This window comes from Nicotiana sylvestris, chromosome 4, assembly GCF_000393655.2.
Source record: "Nicotiana sylvestris chromosome 4, ASM39365v2, whole genome shotgun sequence".
Taxonomy (NCBI): domain Eukaryota; kingdom Viridiplantae; phylum Streptophyta; class Magnoliopsida; order Solanales; family Solanaceae; genus Nicotiana; species Nicotiana sylvestris.
The window spans coordinates 97,617,589-97,632,466 of record NC_091060.1 but is presented as its reverse complement, the minus strand read 5'-3'; the positions used below and the strand labels follow the sequence as shown (position 1 = coordinate 97,632,466).

At 40.0% G+C, this 14,878-nt stretch overlaps 1 protein-coding gene across 1 annotated transcript; it reads left to right on the top strand.

Moving 5' to 3' along the window:
- Window positions 1-10,092: 10,092 nt before the first annotated feature.
- Window positions 10,093-10,518, top strand: LOC138889878 (uncharacterized). The gene has a single exon (XM_070173217.1). The coding sequence runs from the start codon at window positions 10,093-10,095 to the stop codon at window positions 10,516-10,518; it is 426 nt and encodes a 141-aa protein (XP_070029318.1).
- The last annotated feature ends 4,360 nt before the right edge of the window (window positions 10,519-14,878 follow it).

The following is a 14,878-nucleotide window of genomic DNA, read 5'->3' as shown; positions in this document are numbered from 1 at the left end:
TCCCGGGGGAGTGAGTCTTGTAAATATGCCCCTTGTAAATATATTTTTGGCAAATGCAAAAAGGGTTTTTCTTCTCTCTATCTTTTCGCTCCTTTTACCTTGCTGCTCGCGGAGGTAACCTTCGACTTCTGGCATTATCTCTTCGAAAATCATATTCGAAGCGACCGGGACCCCTAAATCGGGTCCTGTCCTGAAGTTAGATCGGCAGCTTCTCTAGAGCCGGTGCTAGCGATAGCGAGGATCCCTCGAGGCCTTGCTACTTCTCGAATTTTATGGGATAGTAGCATTCAAGCAATCTGGTGAAGGGACCCCGGGGTGGTCCTGTCAGTACATTTCCCTAGAAAAGGGGTAATGTTAACGTGGCCAGAATTAATTGGCCCTCTGGGTAGGCGAGCAGCCACTACCTTGCCCCTATATATTCATTCATTTGCCTCTCAAGTGGAGATTCCGCTGCTTTGAGTAACCACAGGACCTGGAGCTCTGTGCTAATTCTCCCATTGTTCTAACTCAAAATCTTTGCTCAAACTCATTTCTCCCCTTCTTATTTTACCATAGCCAAGACTGATACTTCGACATCCTTTCATTGAGAAAAGACATTACGTTGGGGACACCCCCTATTGTTCCAGGACATCGGGAGAATGCATCGAGGTTCATCTCATCAGTAGGAGAGGAAGACCTTGAGATGATCAAAAAAGATTGCGGATGGGGAGAAGGTGTGGTATTACAAGTACCTTCCTCTGAGGAGGGCATCATGACCTATGTCGAGGGGTTTTTGAGTGTGTACACGCATACATTTGCATCGGGTCCCCCGACCGGGTCGTACTTGAGTTCTGTCGGAGATATCGGGTTACCTTGGCGCAGGCTCACCCATTCCTTTGGAAGATAGTGCAGACAATAAGATATTTCACCGACAAGGTCGGGATTGAGTTTACCCTCAGTCAGCTTGTGAGGTTATTTCGGCCACTGCGCTATCGTGGTTTGATTATTTTGTAGCATCGATCGACCCAGGCTCCTGTCGCTAATAGCATAGAGGACGAGGATCGTGGATAGATGAACCGGTTCATTCGATCTCGAACAATAGATATCATTCCTGGAAAATTTCTACCCTTTCCTGAGAAATGGAACTCTACACGTAAATGTCGCACTTGTTTTTTCATCGTTTTGACTGGAGGCGGGCTCCGTAATGACTTTTTCTATTTTGTTTCTGTAGCGACTCCCTGGTTACCGAACGAGGTCCCTGATTTGGCCAAGTGGTCTCGTAAGCTAGCAGCCTGCTTGACTTATGATAGGCGCAGGTGGAGACACCTGTCCAAAGGGATGTGGGAGGCAAAGCATCATGGTAAGTTCCTGGTGGCTTATTTCCCTAAAATGGTGTTTTTCTTTTCAACATACTAACTTAGCCGCAGCAGGTGCCAGGGATTTTTCTAAAGTGAGACTGTGCTCTCTAGGAGAGGATAAGAGACTGCCAACCTCGGGGTCGAGGGTCGATGATAAACGAAAAGAGTTTTGGGGTGTGAGGAGGCTCGCAGCGGGGCGAGTCCTTCTCAGCGAATCAAGAGAGGCGATAAGACCGATCATTCGATTTTGGGGACTTCCGTTCTTGAAAGAACATTCCCCGTTTCTACTAGTGGAACTTCGGGGGATACTAAGCCATTGAACATTTGCTCGACTTTCGGTGAGGCTCAGCGGCTCGGCTTTATGGTAAGCTTGGTAGCCGGCATGGGAATATTCCGTCTTCACACTTTTCCTTTCTCATTGAATTTCCTTTCACAGGCCTTTGACATGCTCAAATACGAGCTACTTCATTACGAGTCTTGGTTGTAGAGAACTTTGGATAGGGAGAATCCCTTAAGCTTCTTTGTGTGAAAAAAGAAAGCTAGTTGGTACCCCTGCGGTGCGAGGCGGATCGAAGCTGAAGCCACGAGAGATGCCTCAAGAGATAGGTATCTTGTATTTCATGTTGACGTATGCCTCTTCTTTAATCTTCAGAGGTTAACGTTTCGATATTTCAGTTAGAGAGAAGAACAAAGGAGCTGGAGCGACTTTGGGGTGAAGTTAGCAGGGTCAAACGTGAGCTAGACAAGCTGCAAGCCCATGTAGATTCCCAAGTTGCGGCCAGGGAGAGTATTTTGGCTAATGTTTCCACCCTGGAGATGCAAATCTGGACTGCTTATGCGAGTGATTCTGCGTGGGCAAACTTGATCTCAAGGCTTGAGTCTGAGCTTTCGAAGATGAAGGTCGAGGTGGTGAATACCCAGGCCGAGGCTGTGATGAGTAGCACTACGGCTGACCAAAGAGCGACGACCTATTTGAGGAGTGTTACCACCGCTAGAGCTGAGCTAAGGAGAACTATTGGTCGAGCGAGCATCAGTAAAGAGTACGCAAAGTGAAAATCTCGGAGGGAAACTCTCAAGGAAGTTCACGACAGGGGTTTCGATCTCTTGGAAGAGATAGAGCAAGCCAAGTCGGAGGAGTATGATGCCAAGTTCATTCTGTCTGATGCCGAAGATGGTGAGGACAAGGCCGTTGGGCCATAGTCCCCAATGGGGACGTTTTCTTTCTTCTTGTTATTGTGTATATAGCTTTCACAGTATGTTGTAAACAGAGCTTGTATTTTATTATTTGTATGTATAAGAGGGGAACCTCACGATTTTGTATCTTCTGGGTTTCTGTTTGCCAAGATTTTAGCCAGATCAATCTGATCTCTTGAGTTAATATGAGTCTTTAGATTCGATGATACGGCCCTGGGGCTCATTAGGCTGGCCCGGGGAGCTCTTACGTGCCTGGTCGATGCAACATTTAGTATAAGCTGGCATTTGAGCTCTCATGCTTTTGTTCAACCGTTTTGCATTTAGTCTCCCAGTCGGGTTTTGACTCGAGCTCATTTTACCCTCATGATTTTATGTTTGCGCAGGCTGGCGATTATGGCTCTTACGCCTTGGGCCTAAGTGGCCTTTTAATGTAAGCTGGCGATAATGGCTCTTACGCTTTTCCCTTAGGCATATATAGTTAACTGTTTTGGGTTCAGTCTCCGAATCGAGTTCCGACTCAAGCTCAATCAGCCCTCAAGTTTTCAAATTTGTGTGGGCTTGCGACAGTGGCTCTTATGCCTTGGGGCGAAGTGACCTTTTATGTGTGCGGCCCTGACGCTCATTAGGCTGGAAACAATGGCTCTTACACTTTGCCCTTAGGCATTTATAGTTAACTATTTTGGGTTCGGTCTTCGAATCGGGTTACGACTCGAGCTCATTTTGACCCTCAAGTTTTTAGATTTCAAGCTGGCGACAGTGGCTCTTACGCTTTTGGTCGATGCGACCTTTTAGTGTGTGTGGCACTAAGACTTATTAGGCTGGCGACAATAGCTCTTACCCGCTTGCTCGATGCGACCTTTTAATGAGGGTTCGCATCTTGAGCATCCCTTAGCTCCCCTGATGAGAAATGGGATCCAAACCTTTGGGACCGGCAGCAACGGTCCCCCCAACGGAAACTGTGCCGAACCCGGTCATGGGATCCGAGGCCATACTGACTCCCTCATCGATTACCTTCGGTCCATGGGGCCGACCTAAGTCAGCCGTCCCCGATTCGGCAACCTTTGGTCAAGGTATCTGTGGGGCTTTCACGACCGGCCTCGGCCTTTCCTCCAAGCGGTACCCATTCTCATCACCGTTTTCGTCATCACTACCGAGGCTTGCCTCGAAAATAGAAGTTGAGGTCCCAATGGCGGTTTTAGGCTTATGCGGCTTAGGTTTCTTCACCGTAGGAGGTCGGTAGCCTCCTTGCCTTTCCTTTTATTTCCCTCAGCAGGCTCCGAAACCTTCGTCCCGCCTCCAGGGTGTGGTCTCATCAGCATGTTCTCGCCAATGCATGCACGAGCATGACAGCCACAACTTGTCAGCACAAGGAGGTATAAAAAGAACATAGGGTTGAGACATAGGTGGCAACAGAAGCTTTACCATGATTCTTGGCCACCCATCGCGTCTTGGCCTGGTCGGTCCAAGATCGGGCAAGATATGGAAACTTTTTGTCCAACCTCTCAATCCACCCCGATAAATCCGAGACCGCTTCAGGATACCAAGCGGCAGCTACAGAAAACAAAAAGAGGTTATCTTTTTGGAAGAAAGGAAAGAGGAACTCAAAACATGTCCGAAGGAAAAAATACTCACGCTGCATGTTCCACCTCTTCGGGAAAGGCATCCTTTCGACCGGAATGATGTCCGAGGTTCTAACCCAGACAAACCTAATCATCCATCCCTGATCTTTCTCCTCGTCGATGCTCGAGAAAAATGATTTCTTGGATCGATGACGAAGCCTAATCAAGCCTCGATAGAATCAGGGGCTGTACATCCTGATCAAATGATTCAGGGTAAAGGTCTCGTCCCCAGCCTTATCAATGAAATAATGGAACATCAAGACTATCCTCCAAAAAGAGGGATAGATTTGCACGAGCGTCACCTAATATTTTTTGCAAAAATCGAGAATGAATCTATCTCCAGGGGAGGGGATCCAGAAGGCTCAGCTGGACTCAAAGTAAAAGGATAAGTATACACATGATCCGTTATGTTCTCATCAGGGCCAGGAATCTCCACCTCCACCGCCTTCTTCCATCAGCAGTCCTTTTTTACCGTCCTCGTATCGGTCACGACAGTGATATACCGGGACACGTGTTCGCATCGGCCCGGTGTAGCAGGGGGTTGTATCGATTGTATAATCTTTTGACATGTCAAAATCGGGGGGGGGGTACATTGTCCTAGAGTGGATATCACCTTCGTTTTCTTCTTAGACGACCGAGATGAAGAGGAGACTTCGTTCCACCGAGGAACCGTCCTGGAAGTTCTGGCCATTACGACGGTAAAATTTTCTTTAAGAAAGTGAAAAGGAAGAATGTAAAAGGAGATGGGTCTGGATTCGCAAATTTGAAGATGTTGGGAAAATAAGGATTATCAAAAGGTTGGTATATTTATAGGAACCACATGGGCAGTGGAAGGGACGAGCCAATAGCGATTCGTGAATCTCTTGATAGTCGCGTTTGTCGGCGACCCTTGCACGGTTTTTTGGGACATAGCATTTAATGCTCTGACAGGCTCATGTCACGGTAATGATGTCCTCGGAATGGAGGCTCAAAATCATTTCATATCACTTCGTTCTAGGAAACGCGGAGACTATCTATACACGGCGAAATCAGAGGGTCCAATTATTCGTCATTAAGGCATTTCAGGGGATCACCTCGAGACCTCGAGGCTATAAGGCTGTGGTCGATCTCCCTCCCTCGAGGTTTGTTGGCGCCCATCCTAATGACAATGTTGGTCGCGGTAATGATGGTAATGGAGAGCTCCCTAGGCATGCAACTAATACTGGCAGAGCTAGGTGTCATCTAGTTGTCCCATCCCCCACTTTTGTAATTAATGCTTTTGTACTATGTTGAATTTTCCCTCCTATATAAAGGGGATCATTGACACTTTGTAACGGGTTGTTGCTCCATCTGTTCCAAAAGAAATATAGAAGAACATTCTCTTTGCTCTCCATACACTCGCTTGATATTATTGCTTTCATTTATTGTCGTCATATTTACTCATTATTTATTGCCTATCATTGGCCATAAAGAGCCTCTATTGATCTTAGCGTAGCTATTAGTCCTACCCCAATTATCCTCAATAGCTCGTGGTCGAGCCCCGAAATCGACCTCGAGGCCCAGAATCAACAAGCCCGAGGTCCCCAGTAACTAGCCTATTGGTTTGGTTATAGCTCCCCCTTAACTTTATTTTGTCTCTAAATCTCATATACTTAGCATCAACTGCTTGACAAACTAGCATAAAAAATAGATCATGTATTTTTAGAGTCTCATCAACAAATTTAATTGTTATTATCATTTTCACGGTAAACACATTTTAAACCCAGAACTCAAGCAGCCTACAAGATTGACTAAATGATAAACAAACAGGATTTTTATAAACCAGGTGCCTAAGTTGTAAATTGATTACAGATTTTAGCGGCTGATTTTATTTTAAACCCTGTAGGCATGATTTCTAAGTGCTGAAACACGTTAAAATCCTTTAGGCATGAGTTCTAAGTGCAGAAACTGATTTTAAAACTTATAGACATGGTATCTAATTATAGAAACTGATTTAAACCTTATAGACATGGTATCTAAATGTAGAAACTGATTTAAACCTTATAGGCATGGTATCTAAATGCAAGAACTGATTTAAACCTTATAGGTATGGTATCTAAATGCAGAAACTCAGTTAAACCTTATTTGCATGGTATATAAATACAAAAACTAATTTAAACCTTATTTGCATGGTATCTAAATACAAAGATTGGTTTTAAACCTTGTAGGCATGGTTTCTAGGCGAGTAAAACATCAATCAATTGCCAAGCGGACATTAACAACGAAATTCCTAGAAACATGACTGCTAATGCACACGTGAAGGTTTGAAGACATGATTATTGATGCAAAATTGAGTAACGACTTAGAAGCAGGTTTTCTAATGATGAAAATTCAGGATTCAACGAATTAGATGAGTCTTATAGGCATAGTTTCTAATGCACATAAGTAAACAAACATTGCAGCAACCTATAGGCATGATTTCTACTCGTTCCCCAACAAAATATATATAAGAATCCCTCCCATTTTCACTAATAACCCCAATATCAATTTTACAAGGAAATATTATTACAAACCAAATATAAATGAATTACAGAATGGAACTTCTATACTATAGGGAGCCTCGATAGGCCCAAAAGTAATCCTGGAAGCCAGGCCTTCAACCAAGTCTGAACATGCCAATATTCTCATAGTGCACCCAATGATCTTCTAGTGTGTCAAAGTTCCCAAGGGCCTCAGGGATCCCGGACAATGCTAACACCAAAAAACTTTTAAATAAATATTTTTGTGAGCAAGTTTTGGTGAGCCTGCCCCAGTGTGTCAAAGTTCAGAGGAGTCTCATGGACTCCTAGGTAGTGCTCACACTGGAGAGGCAGGACCCTAGATGTTCTAAGAGTAGGAGTTGAAAATAGTTTAGATTTTCTAGGGTAAATAGGAATAGACAGATTTATTGCAACACTTGGGATTCAAAAAGAGATTCCAGCAATCAAACAGTAGACAACAACATGATCACAATCACTTCAAACAAAGTTTCACATTGTCCAGATTCAACTTAGTTTACTAGTTGTTACTAGGTGGGTATATGGATAGGTATTAAGCAAACAAATGGCATGCTGGGATCAGATTACCAATCAGACATTCATATATGAAAGGGCAGCAGGGGTTGGGAGCATGGGAATCATTAATCAGAAGTCTGTTAGGGGTGAATACTTAAAAATGACAAAAAGAACATGCTAGTTGAGAAATAAGTAGACGTAGGTCTAATTTACATATAAGCAAACATGTAGACATGCTGAAAGCAGGAAGCACATAAGTCTAGTTAAAACAGAAGTAAACATGCTGAAAGCAGGAAACACATAGGTTTAATTAAACAGAAGTAGACATGTTGATTACACGAAACACATAGGTTTAATTAAACAGAAGTAAATATGCTGAAAGCAGGAAAACATAGGTTTGATCACATAGAAGTTTGAATTGATAACAGAAGTAGAGGCATACCAGTTAAGAGATAGCAATATAAGGGTGAAGCAAACATGGTCCAAAGGTCTAGCCTTGTCTTTCAGCAGGCTAGACAGTGCAACAAACAAAGAGTAGGAAGATTGTGATGAAGGATAAAAGCAAGAACTCTTGTGTGTCCTTCTATGTCTGTGTGCGTGTCTGTTAAAAAAAGAGTGAGATTTATATGACATTGAGAAAAGTAAAGTAAATAAGGTAAAGTAGTTTAAAAGTTTACCAATAAGTCAAAGAGAACAATGAGTCAATTAATTAGGCTTGACATGGCCAATTAATAGGCAAAAATCATGGGGTTATGTCCAAAATTAACACAGAATTGAGGTTTAAATAGGGTAAGTAATAGGTCTGATAGCCAATTAGAGTTAGAACACCAAAAATCCGGCAAGTAATCGGGCAATTAGGCATACAAATAAGGTAACACCAGTAAATTAGAGACCAATCTGGGGTTGGTAAGACAATCAAACCATAAATTAAGCTTAATAGGAACAATTAAGGAAAGTAGCGCCAATTAGGAATCCCAAAATAAGGAAGGTAGACAACATTACAGGAAGTAATTACCTCAGTAAACAAAGCAAATTTCAAACCCTAGATAGTTTAGGTGGTCAATCAATTACTCAAGAATAAGGGGCAAATATTGAAGCGAGCAATGGAATAATCAAACAAACAAAAAACTGGAACACAGTCATGAAAGAATTAGTGGAAAAAAATAATCAGACACATAGGAATTTTTTAGAAAAGTTTCACAGAAATAGACAAAGTGAAACCCTAGTTTGGAGGAACATTAAAATCAGTCAATGATAGGAGAACAAGAGATTTTAAAAGAAAACTTCCGTATAAACTCAAAACCGTTTCAGATCTACAAGGATCTGAACAGATTTAAAGTGCAAGAGATGAGGGTTTTGAGAAAGGGGACGAGGTGAGGAAAAATCCAGCCATAGCCACAAAGGCAACAATACTCACAAACATTGATGAACAACAGGCGAGTTCATAAGGAAATGAAGAGCCTAAGTCGACTTTGAGTCAAATCTCTTCGAGATTCCCTAAGAAAACACCAAGAATCGAACAACCAGTAGATGTAATAGGTTACATAGGGTAGTAAAACTCCAAATAACCCCATATCTGGTCGGGGATTGAAGGGGTTTGGGAGATTTTGGGGTGAAGACACTAAGGTTAGGGATAGTTTTAGAGAGAACGGAGAAGAAAAGGGATTCAAGGGTGGCGGTCTTTGGAGAATGGGTAGGGTTTGTGGGATGGGGTTATGGTTTGGGTTAGGTTTAAGTGGGATGGGGTTTGAATTGGAATTGGGCTTGGGGGTCCGAATTTAAATATAATTAAAGGGACTATTTGTTTAATGTCCAATTTATTAATAAAATAATTTGTAAAAATAGTTAATTAAGTGATAAAAATGATTTTTATGCATTAAGATGATTTAAAATAATTACTTAATATTATAAAAATATAAAAAGTTATTTTTTGTGTAGATAATATAGTTATGCATATGTATGGGCTATTTTTGCAAAATATGCAATTATATTCTTAAAAATTCAAATGTAATTGTAAAAATACAAATAAGATATTTGAGAACTTTTATGAGCATGAATGATGAATTTAGATGATTAAATCATCATAAATTAATATGAGGGATAATTACTGAATATTTATATAATTAAAAAAATATAGAAATAAATTGATTTAAGGCCTTTAAAAATTATAGAAAAATTGTAAAAATACTTGTGCATGTTTGTAAATGCATGTCCAATATTTTGAAAGTATTTATGCATATTTAAAAATATATGAGGGAAAAATTGGGTATCAACAATGTTGCTGAATATCACGCGCTCATACTTGGGCTTGAAATGGCTGTTGATATCAAACAATTGCAACTACAAGTTTTTGGAGACTCCAAGTTAGTGATCAATCAGATTTTGGATAGCTATGAGGTCAAGAAGCCAGAATCGGTGCCATATTTAAAATATACTCAAAGATTGGTAAGTTGGCTTGGAGAGGTAACTATTCAACACGTGCCGAGAAAGGAATATAAGAGAGCTGATGCATTAGCAGCCTTAGCTTGTACATTATCGTTTACTGACCAGACACAAGTCGTTGTTTGCCAAAGATGGGTAATTCCTCCACAAAATGACTACGAGGAAGAAGAAAGCGAAGTTGAGCATCTTGCTTCCATTCTTGAGGTTGAAATTAAAGATTGGCAACAACTATTAATCGATTATCTTTGTTATGGGATATTGCCTTAAAATCCTCGAAGTAAGATATAAATCCGAAGGAGAGCCCCTAGTTTTCATTATTGCAAGAATACACTCTACAGACGATCATTTGATAGAGTGCTATTACGTTGTTTGGGGACTGATGAATCCCTACACGCCCTGCAAGAAGCACACTTTAGAGTATGTGGTGCACATCAATATGGGCCAAAACCTCATTTCCACATAAAAAGAATGGGGTATTATTGGCCAACCATGGCGGAAGATTGTTTAGATTATGCTAGAAGGTGCAAAGCTTGCCAATTCCATGTTAACTTCATACATCAACCACCTGAAGTATTACACCCAACTGTTGCTTCTTGGCCATTTGATGCTTGGGGTTTGGATGTTGTTAGTCCATTACCAAAGTATTCTGGTAGACATCTATTCATTTTGGCCGCAACTGATTACTTCTCGAAGTGGGCTGAAACTGTTTCTCTTAAGGAAGTAAAGAAGGAAAATGTGGCTAACTTCATCCGAGTCAATATTATCTATCGCTTTAGCATTCCTCGATATATATTGACGGATGTCGTGCCCCCTTTTTCCTCGCGGAGTCCGGGTTTCGGCATTCATGGAGGAATAACTCGTTTCCTTTTGGGAATTGGGTATTTTGAAGAGTCGCCACCTAACGGATTATGGTGAGTTAGGGCACCTAGAGTAATTAACTCGTGTAACTAGTTTGCATTACCAGAGATTAGGGTTAGGGCTCGAAATAACCTTGAGGGAAAAGTGTTAGGCACCCCTCGCGGTCCACAACGGTGGGTCCTGGCCGAACTTAAACTATATGAATTATTCAATTAACAAGTAAGCAAGCATTTGCAAATGAAGTAGCTTTCCCCATCTAAATGCATATATAATCAAGGAAGTTCAGATAATGAAGGTAAAGAGGTTTGGACTGCTTACACATGTATATGTAAAGAAAAGGAAGTTTAGAGAACTTAAACACATATGAGAATTGGGAAAGGTAAGTCCTAAGTTGATTATCCTACAAGATCATACCCATGCAATGCCCGATAATCACTCCTCAAAGAGAGGGGCTACACGTGACATTACACGCAGGTCATCATATCCTTTTACTACCCATTACCCTCCCCTTAGTGGTTATAAGCGAGTTCAATTAACGACCTCTAAGCGTGCTGCTACCCGTCCCTTCCTTATGGTCTTGGAGGAATTTAGGACCTCTAAATCTGGACAGTTGTAGACAACCTAAGGTTTTTAAAAGGTAAAAATCTAGGCGACAGGAAAATAACATGTAGGACAAGCAAATAGAGACAAACAGTTAGAAGGCTCATATTTACCTCCGCATGTATATAGACAATCAAAAAGTACGTCTAAAACACAGGTTTTTAAAAGAAGTTCAGAAATCCTAAGAACATGATATCTAGATGAATGTTACAAATACAAGCTATGCATAACGAAGGTGGCAGAATCCTAACCAGTTTTCCTACTCAGTTTAACACAATCAAACGCAGTTCCCAGTTTATATATATAGATACTGATAACCTAAGGCTTTCCTAGGTGTGTATACGCAGTCACAATTCTGGGAAACATTTTAAAAGTTCTTTATCCTATAGGCATGCTTTCTAGTGACATTTAACAAGACATTAATGCACATGGTAATACCCTATGGACATGAATTCTATTTCTAATAAGTGAAACTGTTATTAGTTCTTATTATACACGCATACTCACTGATCCAGTGTGACAACCAATTAAACCTACATGCATGATTTCTTAAAGAGATAGACTTGAATATATGTTGTAACAAAAAATTGAACCTTAGTTATTTTATTCCCTATAGGCATGGCGTCTAATCATGTAAAGTAAAGTAGGCAGAACTTATTTCAACCAAAGCAAACCCTATAGGCAGGTTATCTAGCAAAACACATTTGAATCAAAGTAAACCCTATATGCATGTTATCTACTCAGCACATGCAAACCAAAGTAAACCCTATAGGTAGGTTATCTAACAAGGCACATTTAAATCAAAATAAACCCTATAGGCATGTTATCTACCCAACTATACCCACAGTACTATATAACTACCCCCTTTCACTAGTCACCCCAATATCTGTTTACAATTGATTATTACAGACCAGTGATCGAATACAAATTACATAAATAAAATATAAATTGAGCTATACGGAGCCTGAAGTAGGCCCAAAGCAAATCCTGATGTACCAGGCCTTCAGTAGTCTCCAATGCCCAAGTTTCATTGCCACATTTGTGTCCAGGTGTGTCAGAGTTCCCTAAGGACCTCAAGGATCCCGGGCAGTGCTCACACCCATACTTTTCTCAAATAAAGACTGATTATGTGCAGTGTGAAAGAGCCAGTCCTGATATGTCAGAGTTCAGAGAGATCTTAGGGATCTCTAAGCAGTACACATACCATAGGGGTAGGACTTAATAATCTAAGAGTAAGTGGGAGTGCATAATTTTGAAAAGGTTTTGGTGAACAGTATAAAGAAGGCTCTTATGAGTGAAAAGATTTTCTGAAACCAGTACTAGTTTGGGTGGTAAAACAGCTTGAGAAAAGCATGAAAAACACTTGAAATTAGAACACAAATTACTGAACAACCAGATTCAAAACACTTGGCAAGCAGGTTCCACACAGGGAGAGAGGGGTTGGGGACACATAGAATACACCCTAGTATATAAGCAAACAAATGCACAAACTTCTCAAGAATTTGTAGAATTGATAAGTTAGTTACAAGGATTACAACAAAGACATGTTGAGAACACATAAGCCTCAAACATTCAACTAGAGAGACTAGATGACTTAGCAAAGTAGAGTAAGAAAGGAGTTAAATAAACAGACTAGGCAAAACACCACACAAGCATTTATAATGTAGGCATGCTAACCACACACTGAACAGAACAAGATTTTAGACATGCTAGATAAACAGTAGATAGGTAAGCATAGTTGAGACATGCTAATCACATATTGAACAAGGCAGTAGTAGTCATGCTAGATAAATAGTAGACATGCAAGTAGAGTTGAGACATGCTAATCATATATTGAACCAAGCAATACTAGGCATGCTGGAGAAATAGTAAACAGGAGCAGGAATGAACTCATGACTGATGAACTAAGGCGGTAATGTAACACATAGGGTTTAGATTCTAAAATTTAATCAGAGGCATATCAGTTAAAGGAAAGAGAACACAAGATGTAAGACATGTGTTGTGTAGTTTCTAGCCTTGGCTTACAGTCGGCAAGACTAATAAAGATCACAAGTAGCAGAAAGAATAAAGAGCTTTTTAGAGTGTAAGAGTAATAGTGAACTAATGTTCGTGTCTTGAACTGAGAGTAGATGAGAGTATATATAGCAGTTTAAGAGTGGAGCAGAATGAGGTAAAAGAAATCAAATTTCAGCAATTAGAGAAATTACAAAATCAATCACACACGAAATTAGCGTAGTCTTCCTTTAATTAAGGACAACCACTCAATGGTTAAAGGAAATGAATTACTTAAGGAAAGAAAATCAAATCAAACCTAAGTAAAGAGGTAAACAAGCAAGAGTTTAATTAAGGAAATAATCGTGAGGAATCAGTAACATTACAGGCAATAAGGTAATAAGAATAATTAAAGTCGTAAACAAGGAACTGAATCACGAATCATCACATAATTTTTAACCAAGCAAATCAGTAAATCAAAATTCAAAATAATATTGATTTAAAGAGAGGGAAAAATATCAGTTTTCCAAAAATAGATGAGTAGGCTGAACAAAACTTCATAAACACACATAAATTAGCCAAGAGATCGACTCAGAAACCCTAGTGGAGATGAACTAGGGTAAAAGTCACATGATACTGAATTACACTAAGAAAAATCATGAAAGTCAAAGCACAGAAACAAACAAGGTAACAAGTAACACGGAAAGACTCAAAATCGAAGCAAAAATGTAAAAAATTAGGGCTTTAGCATAAATCGACTAAGGTTCAAACGATATTAACATGAATCGGTCAGTAACACTTAAGAACCACAATTAAACTTTTGAAAATCAGAAAGGCTTTGAAAAAGGTGAGTTAAGTAAGCCCTAGTTTTAGGAAAAACGGAGAATCGATCAAAGATTTTCGTGAAAACATGTGAAATAGACTGGATTCATCTCAGATCTGGACAGATATGAGAAGATTAAAGGATAAAAAATTAGGGTTTTTAGAAGGTAATAGAGAAGAGCATAGACTTAAGAAATCATGAATTCAAGACAAAAAATGAGAAAGATCTTACTCGAAATCAAGCCAAATAGCCTGAAACAGGCAAGAAAACCCCAAGGTGTAAACAGACCGCCTAGGTCCCTCGAGGATCTCCTTAAGGATCCAAGAAATGAAGGTACCATGGCAAGAATGAGGCTGATAGAGGCCTGAGGTAGTGAAGAACCACCATAGGAGGGCAGTAGATGAATAACGACGCCTGAAAATTAGGGCTTAGGTAGAGAGCAGTTGAGAGAGGATGGAATAGATGACGACGTGGAAGGGTGGGAAATGATTAGGGTTTTGGGGGTATAGGTTAGTTTAATTATAGTAAGGGGAAATCTGGACCGTTGATTAAAATGATCAACAACCAGGATTGGCCAGGGTATTGGGTCGGGTAGGCTTAAATTGGCTTAGGGTTAGATGGGATTTGGCCGGGGTAGATTTTAGGCTAATGCGGGATTAAAAATTGGGTTGTTTTAATAGGCTATGCCCGAAAATAAGAGGGCCATTTATTAAATACCCATTTAATTTATAAAATAATTTTTAAAAATAACTAATAGGTTGTAAAAAATGATTTTCATGCCTGAAAATATTTTAAAATAATTACGTAATATTTTAAAAATATAAAAAGCTATTTTATGGTAAAATAATGTAATAATGCATGCACATGCTATAATTGCAAAGTAATTGCAATTGCATCCCAAAAATACAAATGTGGCTATTTGTGCAATAATTGAAACTTAGTACAAATGCAAATGATAAAATTAAGCCACAAAAATTATTATAAAACTATTTGTGATGAAAT